The sequence below is a fragment of the Hydra vulgaris genome, chromosome 01 (assembly GCF_038396675.1).
Source record: "Hydra vulgaris chromosome 01, alternate assembly HydraT2T_AEP".
Classification (NCBI taxonomy): Eukaryota; Metazoa; Cnidaria; class Hydrozoa; order Anthoathecata; family Hydridae; genus Hydra; species Hydra vulgaris.
This window is the reverse complement of record NC_088920.1, coordinates 41224949-41244419: the sequence shown is the minus strand read 5'-3', so window position 1 is coordinate 41244419 and position 19471 is coordinate 41224949. Positions and strand designations below refer to the sequence as shown.

General features: G+C 28.9%; 2 protein-coding genes across 2 annotated transcripts in view; one reads left to right on the top strand and one right to left on the bottom strand.

Moving 5' to 3' along the window:
- Positions 1 to 5430, top strand: part of LOC100215309 (probable ATP-dependent RNA helicase DDX6) — a 29786-nt gene extending 24356 nt beyond the window's left edge. Inside the window, exon 11 of the mRNA XM_065788176.1 lies at positions 4488 to 5430. Within this exon, the coding sequence (XP_065644248.1) occupies positions 4488 to 4654 (167 nt within the window). The 3' untranslated portion in view covers positions 4655 to 5430. The remainder of the gene's footprint in view (positions 1 to 4487) is intronic.
- A 3765-nt stretch (positions 5431 to 9195) lies between these two features.
- LOC136074411 (uncharacterized) lies at positions 9196 to 10437 on the bottom strand. Its single transcript, XM_065786727.1, has one exon. The coding sequence runs from the start codon at positions 10435 to 10437 to the stop codon at positions 9196 to 9198; it is 1242 nt and encodes a 413-aa protein (XP_065642799.1).
- Positions 10438 to 19471: the final 9034 nt, after the last annotated feature.

The following is a 19471-nucleotide window of genomic DNA, read 5'->3' as shown; positions in this document are numbered from 1 at the left end:
CTATCATATATATTTATATGGTAATATTATTTTATCCTTTTAAATTGTTAAAAAAATATTTTCTTGTTGTAAATAATTTTTCATGTTGGTCTACTTAACCAATAAATATATTGAGAGAATAATGCTTTTAATGTTAGAGCGATTTTTTAAAATACAAGTTAATGTATTAATGCAACTTAATGATTTAATGTCTTGTGCTGAGTTCCTGAAACCTTTTTTAATTTGAAGTAAAATGTTGTGATGCTGAAACCTCGTAAATTTTGATAGTCAATATAAGATAATTCTTTTATTACAGGATTTTATTTGCTTAGTTATTATCTTTTTTAGAAATCGAAATTGATATTTTTAGTCTTATTGTTTAATTTCTATGCAATATTTAAATAACCTGTAATAACTTGATCTTTTTTATCATGCATAAATTTTCATGAAGTGGATTGCCTGAATATATATATTTGTATATATATATTTGAATATATATATAATGCTGAAGTTCTTTTCTTAAATTTTAACATTTTAAAAGTGTAATTAAGAAATAAGAGTATGAATGCTATTTTATGTTTTTTGCTAGGTTTGTAAAAAATCAAAACATTTTTCTATGGTTTGTAGAATTCACAAAATCTTTTGTGTTTTGTTATTTTAGAATTATTTGAAAATTTTGAAGGTTTTGATAGATATATGATGATTTATGAAATTTCTTCACTTGAAAGTTTATAAAGAAATTTTCATACTTCTGGTTTCTTTATTTTCTTGAGTTTGTATTAATTGAGAATGTATATCTGCTAGAATAATTTTTGACTATTTTTTGAATGCCTGGTTCGATAATCTTTTGAAGGTCTTTTTTTTTTTTTTTTTGAAGGTCTAGCTCAATTAAGTGAAAATCTTTTGAAGGCCTTTCTTTTGAAGGTCTGGTTTGACTATCTTTTGAAGGTCTGGCTCTATTAAGTGAGAAATCTTAAATCAAATTTAAATTCATTAATCAGAAATTTGTTAGTGAAATATGTTTGCCATCATATACTGATCAAAACAACAATAAAAAGTGTAAATATATTTTAATATCCTAAGATGTTTTATGAGTTTTTTTAATCAGAAATTGATGAAAAGTTTCTTTTTAATTTATGTATTAGCATGATGATTTATGAATTTCTTCACCTGAAATTTGATGAAGAAAATTTAATATTTCTGATTTTATTTTTAATTTATGTATTTACATGATGATTTATGAATTTCTTCACCTGAAATATTATGAAGAAAATTAAATATTTCTGATTTTATTTTTAATTTATGTATTTACATGATGATTTATGAATTTCTTCACCTGAAATAATATGAAGAAAATTATATATTTCTGATTTCTTTTTAATTCATATGACATTGCATGATGATTTATGAATTTCTTCACCTGAAATATTATGAAGAAAATTTTGTATTTCTGATTTTATTTTTAATTTTTGTATTAGCTAGCATGATAATTTATGAATTTCTCCTCCTAAATTTTAATATTTAGTTGCTTTTTTTCTCCTTTCTTGTAAAATAAAAGGTTATTTATTTACTATTTATTTATTTACTATTTGTTTCAATAAATTTTTTTTTGATTTTATGCATTCTTTTATTCTGTGTTACATAATAATTAATGATAAAGAATTTCCATGCTCATTCTGATATAAATGAGGATTGGTATTTTCTGATTATGCCTATAGTGAAGAAGTGAATATTTATATTTTTAATTATAATGATGAAGATTTTCCATGCTCATTCTGATATAAATGAGGATTGGTATTTTCTGATTATGCCTATAGTGAAGAAGTGAATATTTATATTTTTAATTATAATGATGAAGATTTTCCATGCTCATTCTGATATAAATGAGGATTGGTATTTTCTGATTATGCCTATAGTGAAGAAGTGAATATTTATATTTTTAATTATAATGATGAAGATTTTCCATGCTCATTCTGATATAAATGAGGATTGGTATTTTCTGATTATGCCTATAGTGAAGACGTGAGTATTTATATTTTTAATTATAATAATGAAGACTTTCCATGCTCATTCTAATATAAATGAGGATTGGTATTTTCTGATTATGCCTATAGTGAAGAAGTGAATATTTATATTTTTAATTATAATGATGAAGATTTTCCATGCTCATTCTGACATAAATGAGGATTGGTATTTTCTGATAATGTCATAGTTAAGAAGTGAATATTTATATTTTTAATTATAATAATGAAGATTTTCCATGCTCATTCTGAATTAAATGAAGATTGGAATTTTCTGATTGTGTCTAAAGTTAAATGTTTATATTTTAAATTATAATGATGACAAATTTCCATTCTGAAAGTCTGCTTCATCAGAATCCCCCCTATCATCATACCTCTTACAACTAGCTTAAAGCTGACTGTGGGACCCTTTCCATGATTTTCTTCTTGATGGTCTTTTTTTTTCCTAACTAACATGCTTCTTATGTAACTTCTTTTATTCTGACTGGCATGGAATCTTTTATTCCCTCTCAATGATTACAAGTCAAGCCTCGCTCTTCTCTATGGTTTTCTTCTCTTTGTGCTGCTGCAATTTCGGATTGTAGATGTTACTTCCGTATCTATCAACGAAACAATTCTCCAAAAAACAGATGACAATCACAAAAATTGGCTCCCTGGACTACTGGAGAATCTTTAACAGTGTCTATAATTAAGGCAAATCTGTTATTCTACCTCTCTTGCATGGTTCAGATTTTGTCACCTCACCTAAATACAAAGAATTTTTTTTCTAAGAACTTTTCATCTATCTCATCTCTTGGTTCCACTAAACACATCCTACCTGATATAGCTGACAAACAGGTTGATCCAATGCTTGACTACAGCTGTATTGTATCACTCCAGCTTCTGTGTTTAACATGATTTTCTCCATAGACTCTTCAACAGCTTGTGGTCCAGATAATGTAGCGTGTTATAGTCTTGCAGAGACTATAACACGCTACATTATCTGGACCATTTTCTCCGGTGTTATTGTCTAATTTTAAAATTATTTAACACGTGCTTATCAGAGTCTTGTTTTTCAGTCTGCTGGAGAGTGGTATCTGTTATCCCTTTATCCCAAAAATTCTGGAGAGCAGTCTGACTTGTCTAACTCTCATCCCATTAGTCTATTTTAAGTCTATTTTCTTTCCTATCATAAATAAAGTTTTTGAGTTTTTAATTAGCAAACATTTAATCTCATTTTGAATCTAATAATTTCTAATGATCAATATGGATTTTAAGCTTATTCTACCGCTGATTTGTTGACAATAATAACCAATGGGTTTTATCGTGTACTAGATGGTTGTGGAGAGGTTAGGGCTATTGCTCTCAACATTTTTAAAGCTTTTGATAAAGTTTGGCATGCTAGTTTTCTCCAAAATCTCTCTTACGATGTATCAGGTAACATTTTCAAGATTATTGAATCCTTACTTAACAATCATAGTATAAAAATTATCCTCAATAGACAGCACTCTTCTTCATTTATTGTAACTTGGGGGTTTCTCAAGGTTCTACCTTGGCCCTATACTTTTTTTAATTTAAGTTATCAATATTCGAGAAAAAAAATTTCACATTTAAGATGGCATTGTTCACTGATGATACTACCATTTAATCTTGTCTTGATAAGAAGCCAACACTGATTGCTTTGAGGGGGCATTTGAGCTTGAAAAGGATCTAACTTCTGCTACATCTTGGGGCTCTCGGTAGTTAGTGAACTTTAATTTAGATAAAAGTCAATTTTTTTTAGCTAATCGTTATTGCAATAATTTAAATCTTCCTATATTTATGAACAGGTAATATACTCAATGAGTCATCTACCCTTTGTTTTCTAGGAATAATACTTACTTCCAATCTTTCTTGGAAACCATACATCAAATCCGTTGCAAAATTAGCATCTACTAAGGTTGCATATCTTTATTGTACTTGCCACTTTCTTACTCCGGATTCAATTATTTCTAAATCTCTAATCTGTCCTTGTATGGAATACTGCTGCCATATCTTAAGCGGATTTTTGAATGATGCTTTTTCTCTTTTAGACAAGGTGTAAAAACCCATTGTAAGCATTGTAAAACCCGCTATTACAGCCAACCCTCAACCATCGTCACACTGTTGTAATGTTGCTTTTCTTTTTCATAATTACTTTTATGAGCGCTGCTCTAAAGTGTCTCGTCTCTGTGCCATCTACTAAAATTTTTGCTCGTGTTACTCGTCATTCAATCAAGTCACTTCCTTTTACTGTTACTGTTCCTAAGTGCTCATATTAAAAAAAAGTTAATGAAGATTGGTATTTTCTGACATTTTAAATATATATGATGAAGTAGTTTTGTAAATAAAAAAATTTTCATTGTATTCCAATAATATTTTATCTTTATAATGTCTTGATATAATTTTAAATATTATTCTTTAATTGTTGTATAATTATCAAGCAAAACATTTATCTAAATAAATTACTGATAAAAAAATTATTTTAAGGTATTGCTTTAAACCTAATTACGTATGATGATCGCTTTACTTTGTATCAAGTTGAACAAGAATTAGGAACTGAAATCAAGCCCATACCACCTTCAATTGACAAAAGTCTTTATGTTGCTGAGTTTCAAATAGAACAAACCAATAACGAAAATAAAGATGAGGAATAATTTTAAAAAAAAATGTTTTAAGCTTGTGTTTTGCAAAGTTGAGTTAGTCATCATTGTTGTGATGTCATCATATAATCATTGTTGTGGTATTCTTTGTTGGTGATGGTGTTATTTAGAAATATGTTCGACGAAGCTTTGTACGTTTTTGTTTTTAAAAACGTTGCTATTCTTTGCCCTCCTTGGATTTACCTGGGATTTGATAGTACATACAGATTTTCGTGCCTTTATAATATACAATGTTAATATATGATTTTTGTTGAAAAGAAAGTTTTTTTTGTTGTTTTTTTTTTTTTTTGTTGTACAACATGTTCTGCTGTGTTGTCATATCGCCTTGTAAATAGTTTATAATATATCAATTGCAAAGTCTACCTTTCGTGTTGTGTGTTACATACTTGTGGCTAATCTTTTTAAATTTTCATCTTCAAATTCAATTTTGCTTATGTTAAACTTTTTTTTTCTTTTGACGTTTGTTTCATTTTTTCAAAACTTGTCCAACAGTGCAAGTTGTCAATTTATTTAATTTTGTTTTTATTATTTCGTAATATTTTTGTTCCATATAATATTAAAATATCTAGATTTATATGACGGTTGTGATTTAAACAATGTTTGTATATCAAGCTTGATGTACCTAGATACTTGTGAGTATTTTTTGAAGGCTTGTATGATGCAATTTTGTTTTATGTAACGACTGGCTTGTTTCATTTTTATGGACTTATTTATTTTTATGTTATAGATTTTATTTATATGTGAAATAAAAATAATGTGGCCCGTAGAAAGTTTTTTCTTGTTTTGCATTTCTTAAATTAAAAATCGGTTTACTTGGATTTGTAGTCAAATTCTGATTATCAAGAAACAATGAAATATCGAGCAACAATCTTCAAATAAGGCATAACGGACCTAGAAAAGTAATTAGGATCCGGACCCGGTGCCGACGACGGCGAAGAACTCACCCCCTCCTCCACACACATTTTTTTCTACTAGACTTTTTTAGATATAGTGGACTATTATTTTAATAGACGATCGAAACCCGTGTTGTCGGTCGTGGATCTTTTCCGGGTTTTTTTAATTTTAGATCCGGAACCAATTTTACCTTAAAAACTAATAAAAGAGGTATTTGGCGGAAAAGATTTTTATTAAATTTTAAAAATATATAACAGTAGATATCGGCAATTTTCTTTTTTTGGAAAAATTAATTGCTTCAACCTTCAAGTAGGGCAGGTCGATTTTGGAATCAGAGATTTGATTCTTAGGTGAAAAAAATGTGTATTTAAATATTGATTTTTTTCATTTTAAATAACTTTACAACGCCATCTTTAGCACTAACATTTTCATACAAATTGAAGATTGCCGCACCTACGCAAAACAAACAAATGTTATAACTGTGTGGGAAAGAGAAAATTTTGGTGGACGAAAAATGTTCTCAAACTAGCGTAAAACACAAAATTTCACAAAAAGCAACTTTAGTGGAAGTCCTAACCATCTTGCAAATACGGAACCACCCACGAACAAACAGATTATTGAAGATTTTTATTTTCTTAACAATAGACTATTAACTATTGGCAATTATAATATAGACTATATAAATATAGACTATTAACTAAGACAATTAACTAATTGCAAGATAACCCTAGACGACCATCAAATAATACCAAATGAAAAACTTTATCATCTAGGCTTTATTTGGGATACACAAAAATCTATTTTATCATATCACTCAATAGAACAAATATTAACAAATGGGTATCAAATTTCCAAACAATAGTGCAAACTCTGATTCAATCTGGTATCCGGTTTGTACATCCATCTTCAATTATTCAGTTACATACATCTTTAACAGTTCTGACGCTAACGCATGGTCTGGAACTCTGTGAAAATAGAGAGTCAACAATGCAAAGAGTTAATAAACTTGGAAGAAATGCATTCAAGTCATTTTTTAATACCTCTAAGTATAGCAAAAACTATATAAACTCTCTATTTAAAGTTCGGGAGATATCGATTTACATACAACAAAATAAAATAAACCTATTTATCCGTCTATTAAATAATAAAGTAACTTTTCAAATCATCAATTCTCAGCTTACCTATTGTTCATTAAAATATTCATTTTTAAATGATATAAAGGAATTATGTAAGATCCATAAAATAAATATGAAAAACTTAATTCAGGATAAAAAGAAAGTGAAAATTAATATTTCAGAAAATATAATTCCTGAAGATACTTATCAAATTTTAGTAAAGGCAATTCAATCTTGGTATGCAAAGCAACAGCGAACAGTTTTCAAAAATACTCTTGAAGAAAACATTCCCAAGTGATATACTTTATTCTCTCTTTATATATCTTAAACTATTTTTATGTATTTTTACCTTGTAAACACATTTACAGAGGGTGTTTAATAAAATAATAATAATACCTATCCAAGTTATTGTTTCAGCTTAATTGTAAAACATAGCTGAAAAAAAAAGTCATGGTATGGAAAAAATTAACTCTCGGTCACCATTAATGCCCACTTATTGTGTAGAAAAAAACGTTTTTAAGACATTCAATAGGCTTTTTGATATCAGTTCCTGCACATGTGTTCCTAAAGTTGTTCTTTGTGATGATAAAAATATCATAACTAGTCAAGATAATTGTCCTGATACTCATTTTATGCACATGTAATCCAGATAAAAAAAGTCAATATTACTTTTTAATAATAGATACTTAGAATAAAAGTATTTTTAAATAAAATGAACAGTATATTACTAGTATAATTAAATTTAATACCATAAATTTCATATGCAATTGCTCAATATTATCAAACAACATTTAGATTCCTGTAGAAGAAAGGTTATATTTAAAAGACCAGGGTGCGGATTCACAACTTTTGCGTAACTCTTGCGTAGCTGAGCAAAAGTTACGAAAAACTTACGCAAAATATTTTTTACGTAACTATTTTGTATTCACAACTTTTTCGCAGCACTTGCGTAAAGTTAAGGTTGCGCATAAGTTACGCAAAACTTAGGCAAAAACTTACCCAAATTTAAGGCAAATATTTTATAACTATTTGTATAAAGGAAGTAGTTAGTATAACTAATTTTTTTTTTATTAAGACACACAGGGCAATGTGACCAAACAGTGAATGTTTTTTTTTGCAATGACAGGGCTTAATTTTACTTACAAATTTTTTTGTTTTTGTTTTTGCTATATTTAAAAATGTAGCAAAACCATATAGGGTCTATTCAAATAATACGTGACATTCTTATATGGGGTGGAGGTGTTTGAAAGTGTCACCAAATATCACATGGGAGAGGGGATGGTTAGCCACAGTGTGACGTGACAAAATATTTAAAATTTAAATTCTAATCACAGCGGAATAGTAAACCTTTGGCATAAAAGTACAAACTCAAAGACATATTTGTTGAAAAATAATGTCACGTTTCAAATAGATTGGGAAAGGATTGTTTAAAAAGTTACATATACAAAGTAGGGAGTCAAAAAACAGCAAAAAAAGTGTTTCTTTGTATTTGAATTGCCCCATATAACATATACATGCAATTAGGGGAGATGGGGGCGCATTGATCGCCGTAGCAGTGTTTTGAAAATTGCGCAGAACCTGAAAGAGATGTAAAAACTTATTAACTACGAAACACATGTAGAACTATCTGGCTTTTGGAATATATATATATTTTGATTTAAAAAAATGATAAACATGAATAATTTTAACTTTTAAACAACCCTCTCAAAAGATCAATGTACCCCAAACTATGGGGTACTATGATCTCCGACTTGGGGCACATTGATCTTATATGCGTAATATTATCTAAACGTTTAACACTTCTATAACTAAATCTTGTAAATAATTTAGTCAAAGAGTAATATTGTATAACATATAATACATCTAAATTTTTTAATTATTTTCTAAATATAGCAGTTAAACCCACTAGTCTAATTTTTAATTAAAAAATGTATAAATCACAGCAGCTATAAGCTACCCGCTTTATATACGTTTAAAACTTTACAACAACTTGAAATTTATAAGAACTGAAATATAAAGACTGAAATAAGAATACAACTTTTAAGTTTACAAAACTTGTTAAAAGTACAATATTTTGATTAAGAATATTTCATCATTTGTGAAAGTCAAGTTGTGAAGCAGCTTTTGGTTTACATTGTTTTTTATTCCTAAGCAAGTAATTCTTAGTTTCTTTCTTATCTTTTGTGGAGACTTTTTGTTGATTTTTGGTTTGCTTCAAAATTTTCTTTTCTTTTGACAATCGAATTTCATTTCTGACAGGAGTATCAGTCAAGATCCTTGTTTTTAACTGCCTACTTTTAACATTTTTTTTTCTGGCAGATGCTTTTGGGTAAGGTTTTAAAACCCCAGGTGAGATTATAGAAGCAACACTTGTTGACACTTTGTTTAAAATACTTGTTTCAATATTTACTTTAGTTATTTCAGACTCTATGTGATTAACATGTGCTGGTATCATTTCAGATTCCATGTTGTTGACAGGAGTGAACTATCACTCCTGTTCAGATAGAGCTGCTCCAGATACAGTTACTAAACTGTATCTGGAGCAGCTCTATCTGTAACTGATGATGGTAAATATTCGTCATCTTTGAAAATTTCAGAATTGATTGGCTCAATGCCAGCTACTCTAAATCCTGTCTGTATATTAGATGGTGAGAAAGCTTTTGTATACGGTTCTCGAACTATTGAAACAATATCATAAATGGTCATTGGTCTTGGGTTTGAAGCCATCCAATTATCACATGCAGAATTGTAAAACCTTTTCAATGGTCCAAAAACAGTTCTATCTAATGGCTGCAATTTATGGCTGCAATGGGGAGGAAAACTTATCATTGTAATTCCGTGTTGAATTGCAAGCTCCAAGCCTTTAACAGAATTATGACTTTCATGACTGTCGAGAAGTAACAAAACTGGAGATTCCTGAGAACAGTTTGAATATTTAACAAAATCTTTAATCCATGCTATAAAAATTTCTGAGTTCATCCAACCAGAAGGATTTGCAAATCCCACACATCCAGGAGGTCCTTCCTTAATCATGTAATCATGAAACTTTACCCTAGGAAAAATAAATAATGAAGGAATGGAATTTCCAATAGCATTAGAGGCACAACATGCAGTTAGCAATGTTCCTCGTTCTGCAGATGTGATTCTTCCAACTTGTTTGCTTCCTCTACCAGCTAAAACCTTTACCGGCTTTTGAACGGTTGTTAAACCAGTTTCATCAACATTATATATACAGTTAGGATTATATTTATATTGATTTCTTACCGTTTTAAGATTTTGAAAAAACTCTCTTACAGTGTGTTTGTTAAAAGCTGTATATCGAGCGAAGCTTGTTGCTTCAGGTGTTCGTAGAGACAACTCTGGTTGTCTTTTCATAAAACCTTGCAACCAATCAATGCCTGCAATTTTATTTTTGATCCATGATGATGGGCATATCTTATTGTTTTTTAAAGCAAATTCATATGCCAATAATCGCGTTGACCTAGTTGAAAGGCCATAGTTCATTTTTGATGCAATTAGTAAATAACTTGATAAACTTTTTTCATCTTCTGCTGTAAAAACTTGTCTATTGTTGTAGTTAGGCTTGAAAGCTTCATTTGGATTAAGCCTCTTTTTACGACAATATCTTTTTAAAGTCATTCTATCTATGTTAAACTGACGTGCTACAACATTCAGTTGTGTTCCTTCTAAAACTTTATTAACAGCTACTTTCATTGTTTTACTTGGTATAGCAACTTTATTTGTTTTTTTAATTCTATTTCTAACCATTTTAAGATCTGTAAAAAAATATATCAATAAAAACATATGTTTTTAATAAATGCTAATATTTAACATAATAATATTATGTTAAATATTTTTTAATTATTATGTTAAATATTATTCTTTTGATATTATAAAATAATAGTATTATTATTACTAGCTTATAACATAAGTAGATTTAAAAAATGAAATGGTAAAAGCTATTGTTTGTTTATATATAGTTTTTTTTTAAATTATAAATACAATTCCATTCGTTTAACTGTATTGCTTATAAACAAAAACATGGGGCACTTCGTCTTCTATGGGGCACTTTGATCCTCCGATCAATGGGCCCCGCATAGTCAAAGATCAATGTACCCCAATAGGTATAGGTAACATATTGATAGCAATATCTACTGTATAAATTGCAGCCAAATAAAAATTATATATTATATTATACACCTAACACTTACAAATTTAAAATAAAATTGTTGTTAACCCATACAGACATCTAAATAAAAATATATTTGAATTATAGTACGATTTAAAAAAATCACTTTTTATGACGAAAAACAATATTTTCTTTATTTTTTTTGACGCTGATAACCTTATGAAAAAATATTACGAACAACAATTAGGGAAGCATAATGGTTAATTAAATTGCAACCTCACTTCTAGTAAGGCAAAAATGAACGAGTAAAAGCCAAAAGATCATACTACCGGCGATCAATGCGCCCCCATCTCCCCTACTCTTAAAAGTAATAGCATATATAGCATAAACATTCTTTCGATCTATTTTGAGTATCTATTAGCAAAATAATCAAAATAATTAATAATTGGATTAAAAATGGAACAAATAGGAGTCGATTGGTTTTTTAAATGAGATATCGGTTATTAACAAAATGCTACACATCTATTATTTTAAATATAAATATTACAAGCACTCATTAAGAAATAATTCGGGCATATTTATTCAAATCCAAATGGGTAATATAAATTGTATTATCCTTGGCTTATATAAGATAATTATTCGGCTTCCTGTATGATGCCATCAGTGAATGCCCATTAGTTTTATTCAACCCTAACTCTAAACTTGCAGCGAACCTTATTTGTAAACATTACTGGCTAAATAAACTAGCTAAATTATGCAGAAAACTAGCATTTGAAAGAACTTTTTTATTTATTTTTGATATAAAAAGAAAAACAACATGAAATTGATATTATGAGGCATTTTTTTGGCGCCCATACCGGTCCTATAGTACCAAAAAAGGTCTGGGTTCACCCCTGATCAGATCATGCAACTTATCTTGCATTGCTTCAGGAAGTTAAAATAAAGTACTTTAGTTAAGCATAAAATTTCACGTTCATAAAATAATGGAAGTGCTAACTAAAGTGTTTTTTTTTAACTTCTTGTTTTCATTCTTACTTCATATACCCTAAGGTATAAGAAAACATCATGACAATTGTTAAATTTTCTTTTCAGTCGTCTTGTTTTATCATATAATTGACTTGAATCAAAAACACTTTTATTTGCAATAGGGAATGACAGTTTCATCAAATAAAGAAATTGCTTCAATAAATTCAAGAAATACATTTGATTGCATTCTAGTATATTTGAAACTATTTATAAACAAAATTTCTATTGTCAGAAATACAAGGAGCATTTTGAAAACATAAGCAAAAGTTCAAAAACTTTTCCATAACATACTATGAAAAATACATTGTACTTTTCATAATATGTTATGGAAAATGTTTCAATTGTATTAATTAATAAAAGTTGAGTTTGAATTAAAACCCACTTGTTTTTTGTAAAAAATTTTTCAGTGATATTTCAGATTGAGAATTTATGGTACCATACTTGCACAAATAAAAACATGATTTTTGTATTTGATGGATAGCATAAAGTTAACTCTGTGAATCGGGTACATGCAGTATAAAAAAGTTTGACTCTTTGACAGAGCAAGTATTGATTAAATCATAACAACAAGTATTGTAGTAGGTTTTCAAGACACCAAATACAGTATAATCTAATAGCTACAACCAGTGTGAACAATATGCTTTCATCTCAAGAGTTGTAATACTATTTTCAACAGCAACAGATAATAATTTTACTGAATTGTGAAAAGCACTATCACTCCATTTGGACTAACTGGTGGATCAAGGAACTTTTTATGGAATTTCTGCTCTTTGCAATAACAAACTACACCAATGAGATTTTATATAGATATACAAAAAAAAGTTCTACCAAAACAATTTAAACTATAACAGAATATGTTTATTATTTGCAAATAACAATATTATTTACCAAGAAATTAGGCCTTAAAAAACAATTTTAAAGCCTAATTTTTTTAATAACTTAAATTATTCATAGATACTAATATCTCCTGATAATTGAAATAATTAAAAACAGAGCATTATTGTTCAAAATAATCTTAATATTGTTATACCTTTAATACCTTTGAATCATTAAAATTAACGAAAAACATAGCATCATTATTCAAAGTAAGTTTAATGTTTAGTTTATAATACTTTTTTACTTTAATAGCCTGATTACTCAGAGATAATTTTTGCATTATTGTATTTTGAAATAGTCTTGTTATCATTTATAAATTAAAAAAAAAAAAGATTTGAAAAACTAATAAATTGATTACTTATTTTTGTGAATATTGTATCTATATTAGGACAAATATTTTTTCTCTCACACAGAGAGAGTGAGTCTCTCTCTCTTTATGCTAGTTATGCAAGTTAAAGTATATACTTCAATAATATTGTTGTATATATTTTTGTATAATATAGTATAGATAGTGTAGTATAGATACAACCATAAGTTAGTATAGTATGGATACATCATTATGATGTATCCTTTATCCTTACGATGCATTATTATGATGTATCATCATTATGATGTATTATTATGATATGATGATCATATAGCATTGATGTATGACAATAACTTGTTATTAAGTTAATTTATTTAATAAGTTATTGGCATACTGCAAAACTATATGATATATCCGTACTATGGTCGCTCTCCTTGTTTTAGCTAGGCTATGAGAGAGTGAACTATCCATTATATAGATTGAGTGTATATTTTTTTAACCTTAAATTTAAGGTGAAAACAAATTTTATAAAACAAGTTTATGTAGTACATCTAAATTTTTGGTAAATATACTGCTATTAAAAACTGTAAGTTTTTTTTTACGCAAGGTTTGCGAATACCACTTAGCGAAATTTTGAACTTAAGCAAAACTTACGCAAACTTTACGCAAATTTTGGACTTACGAAAGTGTTGTGAATCCGCACCCAGAGAGAAAATGTCCAAAAGGATCATTTCAACTTGTCTCAGTTAATTGTGAATGGTCTAGAAAAGAACCTTTAAAGAAACATAAAACTGAATATAAAAATGTGGAACAATCATATCAGAATCTGATTCAGAATCTGTCATCTCTAGCTCTAGTGAGGTAATTTAATAAATTGAAATTTGGGTCATTATTTTACATTTTTAAAATTTACTTTCTTTTTTCAACGTATCACTTTTTTATATCAAAATTTTTTGTTTATGAACTTTATAACTTTTCTTTTATATATGGGAGCCTAAAAGAAATCCATTAAGAATTTACAATGGTTAGAATTTTCCAAAGTTTGCTATTGAGTTGATCAGAAACGATATAGGAAGTTCGACTGGAGCTGCATTAGGAAATACTCTTATACTCGATATTTCAGGACTGTTTAATAATCCAGCAATTATATCAACTTTAGTTTTAGACAAATCCAAAATAGACAGACAAAAGCAGTCAGTTAAAGTATTGTCAGACGTAAAATCCGTTAGGAATAACAGAGAGTTTGTTTGCCTTGGTGTTGATGGTAGAATTGATAATAAAACTTTAGTTATAAAAGAAATAAAAAAAAATAGATGGTGAGGTTGTATTAAAGAGATCAACAGAGAAAAAACATCATGAGCTTCCCTTTAGATCTTTGTTTAAAAAAAATGATGGAGCAACTAAGTCACCAAACCATTTTTCTGAACCAATAGGAAAAATGACATATAAAAATAATGAGCTTCATTTAGTTGTTAACTTTGGTATTTTGGTAAGTTTCCAATTATTGTTTTAGAAAAATAAATTTTAGATAATTTATGTAGTGACCAGAGACTATTACATGAATATTGTAATAGTCTCTGGTCACTACTTAAATTATCTCAATGCAATAGTCATGAGACTATTACATGAATATTGTAATAGTCTCATGACTATTGCATTGGAATTGCCACTGGAAATATGAGTGTTAAATATTCAAGTTGAAAAACTGGTCTCCTTAATCATTCTTGTTGGTTAACATTGGCAATACTGTTAATGTCTTTATATGTCCGAGTACTAGTTTCTAATTCTGAATTAGTTATTTTGGTAACCTATATTTTCCAAGTCTTTCTTCTTACATGGTTCCTCCATAAAAAGAGCAATAAGTTACACGAAGCTCCGTCAATTATGCATTTTATGATTAACCAAATCAAGCTCCAAGGAAAAGAGGTGCAAGGTATTTGTTAGCAAATTTAAAGTTCAATACATTTTGCCTACTTCCTGAGAATATTTTGTACTCAATGTTAAAGTCAGAGGAAATATATATAGGATCAATAGCAATGCAAAGATTATTTGATATTAGAAATCGTAAAAAAGATGGTCAAACTATAAACAGAATTAATAAAATTGACCTCCTTGATCTTCCTTCACATACACAGAGTGTTGGGAGATCTGTACAAATTGTTTCCATGGCTTCTCATACTGTTTTTGGAAAGAAAGCACGTCATAAGCATATTTTAGAAAAAATTCTAAGCAGAAAACACAGAAAGAGTTATATGTCTAAATTTCTTTACGGTGAGACATGATGATATTTTTTGTTAATTTAAAAACTAATTTATTTCCGCTTGCACATGAAAAAATTAAATTTAATAAAAATGTATAATAATTTATGACTTAGTCATTACCTCGCGTACATTGTTAAAATAATTTCTAAATAAATAAAAAGATCTGATTACAATATTTTATTTAACTTGCTTTCTTGTCGGTTTGTTAATTTATTTTTAATGCAGTTTTTTAATGGAATCTTGTATTTATATAATTTTAATTTTTGAAAGTCATTTCAAAGGTTTTTGATAAGCGTTATTAAAATTTAGCTTATTTAGGTAAATTTAACTTATCTAAAATAATTAGGATAGTTTTCTATTTTACAAATATTCTATTATATAACCAAAGCGTCGGCAACCTATTTTAAGTAGAGAGGTTTTTCCTTAAATAATTAAAATATATCTTCCTTAAATAATTTAAAAAAAGAGTCGCAGTATTACAATTTTAGTATGTTATAAATAAAGTTTTAAATCAAACTATTATGTCATTTGGACAGACTGGAGAGCTACGGAATTTAGATAACAGTGTAGCATGAGACTCGCAATCCGCTTGTTGCTGACTCCTAATATAACATTCAACCATGAGCGAGACTAGGTTTTTTCAAACCGAGACGAGACCGAGACGAGAAGTTAGTACTATTCGTCAGACCGAGAACGAGACGAGACAAGAAATTTAACAATTTTTGAAAACAAATTTATTAAAATCCAAGTAAAAAAAAAAATGTAAACATGGTTTTGACAAATAGACACAAATGACATTTGTCAAATGTAAACAACTTTTTCAAATATTAATTCAGAATATTTTTGCCAAACTTTTCCAACAAGACAATGTTTTCTCTAATTAAGATAATTTGTTCTACTTTTCTGGGTGTAAGTTGTGTCTGGATGATCGGACGACATTTCCACCTGAGCTAAAAACTCTCTTTGATTTAGTTGAACTTGCTGGAATAGCTAAAATTTGTCAAGCTAATGAAGAGAGTTCTGGCAATGTATTTGAATGCAATTTTCATCAATCAAGAATCGGAAAGTCTTTTTTGGCATCAGGGAGATATTCATACTGGCACATTTCGCTCAAAATAGGATTCAGTTCAGATGTTGGCTCCTGTGTTTCAAGTCTGACGTTTAACTTGCGCTTCAGTTTTGAATTAGGGGACAAATCTGCTGAAAGGACTCTGGCGACAGGTTGGCACTCAACATTATCCTTAACCTGTGAGGCTAACCATTCTTTTGTTGTTTAAAACTTTTTGAAGAGCTTCAAGTGAAGTCCCTTTAAAGCAGGATTTAAGTAGTTTGCTTCAGCACTCAATAAGTTTCAATTGTGACAAAGAGGAAATATTTTCTCAATTCAGCTTTTCAAGTTTTTTGCATACAAGACACCGTAGCCATTTTTTCCATCCGTCTCAATAAATTGATCAATTTTGTCATAGATTAAATAAAGAGAATCGGCGACAGTGTTAATTGTTGGAATAGACTCAGCCGACCACGTTTCTGTAACTTCTTTAAGTGGTGCCAAAATTTCTACTGCTCCTTGATTGATTTCCACTGTGATGCACTGATGGTCTTTGAAGAAAAAATATCTTCATTTGCACATAAGCTGATAATTGCACTCTTTAGATTTAGGACAGAAGCCATGCAATCCAGTTCACTATTCCATCTTGTGTCAACAGATTGGCGTAACTGTCTAAAATTGATTCCTTGAGCGTCTGATTCTGATTCAAGCAACTCAACTGCAACTGTTGACTGGTGAGTTAAAGAAGCCAAATCTTTGCATGTTTGCAACGCATCATCCATTCCAGCAGTCATTCCAAATGAGTCTCGAACTGCACATTGCAAAATATGATTGTTGCACAAGTATTGGTCAAGGCGCTTTGACAATTTGACTGCAAGTTTCATGTTTCTTGCCTTGTCGTTCACGCAGTACATTGGCAAATCAGCAGGCAAATTTAGTTCTTCTAAGAAAGAATCCAGCTTTCCTTCAATTAAGATACCTGTGTGTCTGCCTGGGAACTGTTGGACATGGGGTGTCCAGTGATGTAGTCTCAAATTTCCGTCAATAGCATGAAAAGTCCAAGAGATGTAGCTGTCCTGAGCTCTAGAAGTCCAAAGGTCAAAAGTAAATGCAGCACTTTTGACCTTTGGACTTGGACGTTGTTCTGTTATGAAGGCTCGGTTTAGGGTTTGCAATGTCAAACAATTTCTTGAAACCTATTCCTTCGACTGCTGAAAAGGATGCCAGATCAGTGCAAAAGTAATCCAGCATTGCAGAGTCAAACTGTTTTTGAACGGAATTGTCTTTGTCATATTTGGACTTTGTTTCAAGCATTTCGACCATGGCTCGTTGTTTCTTCTTAGGAGGAGGAAGAAGAGAGTCGTCAGTTTTTTCAGAATACTCAACATAAGCTTGGCTGTGTTTTTTTTCGAGGTGACGATGAAGTCCGCTTGTGTTTCCATCTTTTGTTTTCGAAGACATTTTGCACGCCTTTCATTCAGCACCGTCACTTGTTTTTTAAAAATATCTCGAGATTTTTTTTTCCTTGATGACAATTTTGATCGTTGAAATGAGGTAAGAATATTTCCTTTCATTATAAACAATATGTGTCAAGTTGAATTCCACTGGTAAACTAATGAAATTAAGTCGAAAGTGCACCATTTTATACAAAAACTTTTTGTATTTAAAATCTAGTTAAAAATATTTAAAATCTAATTAAAATTTTTTAATTAGATTTTAAAAAAAAATCTAATTAAAAAATCTAATTAAAAATTTAATTTGTTTTTGTCAAAAACAAATTAAATTTTTAATTAGATTTATTAAAATCATGGAGTCAAAATATTAATTAATTAAAAAAACAAATTTTTAAGCATTTTGTAAATTATAATAATTTCTAATTTGGAAATTAATATAATATTTAAGTCTCGTTCTACTTCTCGCGAGAATTTTCTATTTCTCGTTTCTCACGAGAAGTCCCATTTCTCACGAGAAACGAGAACGAGACGAGATCTCGCTCATGGTTAATAACATCCATGTAACAAATTTTCTACATTTTAAATTAGCATTTTTTTATAAAGTCCGGACCAGAATTTACAAAAGAATTTTGTTAAAGTATTAATATCTAACTTAGAAAAAAAATATTTTTGATTTAGAATATTTTATTTTGTTTTTCTTTATTTCTTTATTAACTGTCAGTCTTTTTGCTTTTTATTATTTTATTTTATATAGATAAATTAGTATGGTCCTGAATTTATATGCCAAAAAGGCCGCAGTAAATGTTGCGCAAAAAGCCTCAGGACACCACTTCAAAGCTAAAATCGCTCATAAAGAAACTATTTTAATTTCATAAAATTTTCCTGGATTGTTTAGAAAATATCTCCATAATGCCAACACTTAAATCCCAAAAAAGTTGCAATTCGACCTGTCCTAACCGAGAGTACCTTAATTAGACCAAAAAACTATGCGCAAAATTTGAAAGTTGCAAGTCTTTCTTATTTTTATTTTTTACATTTAATTGCATTACATTACAAAATGAGTATTAGTGTAAAACATTTTCCCGCGTATTTTTATGTATTTTATAGAACGTGAATTATTTATTTTTTAATTTTTATAATTTTTTAGACATGTTAGGGTCATGGAAAAATGGGTAGTTTTACAGAAAAGCCATATAATAAGTTGAACTTATATAAATAAAAAATTTAAAAAAACGTGGTTGCAACTTTTTAGCTTGAAAACTTTAACTTAATGCAGAAAAAAAGTTATAAACCGCTGGAAAGTTTTACGTTTACTTATTTTAAATAACCACTTATTTTTAATTCTACAAAAAATGGCGCTTTTAAACCGGTTTATTTATTTTGATTTTTTAAACTTACTTTTCAAATAAGATAGCAACTAGTAAACTTTATATTTTTTCAATCTTTGAGTCGACTCTTATTTTCTTATAAACTATCTACTTCAGCTTAATACCAAAAATTGTTGGAACTTTATATAAAGTTAATTTTAATTAACTGTAACATTTAACAATAATCAAAGTCGCCTGCAATGATTAGTCCATCGAATTTTTTAGACAAGAGATAGCAATTAGTTTTATAGGAAGATTCGTCAATTTTATTTTCTCTTATAGATTCGAAACAAACTCTGGACATATATTCGCGTCACGGTAAGGAAGGAGGCGT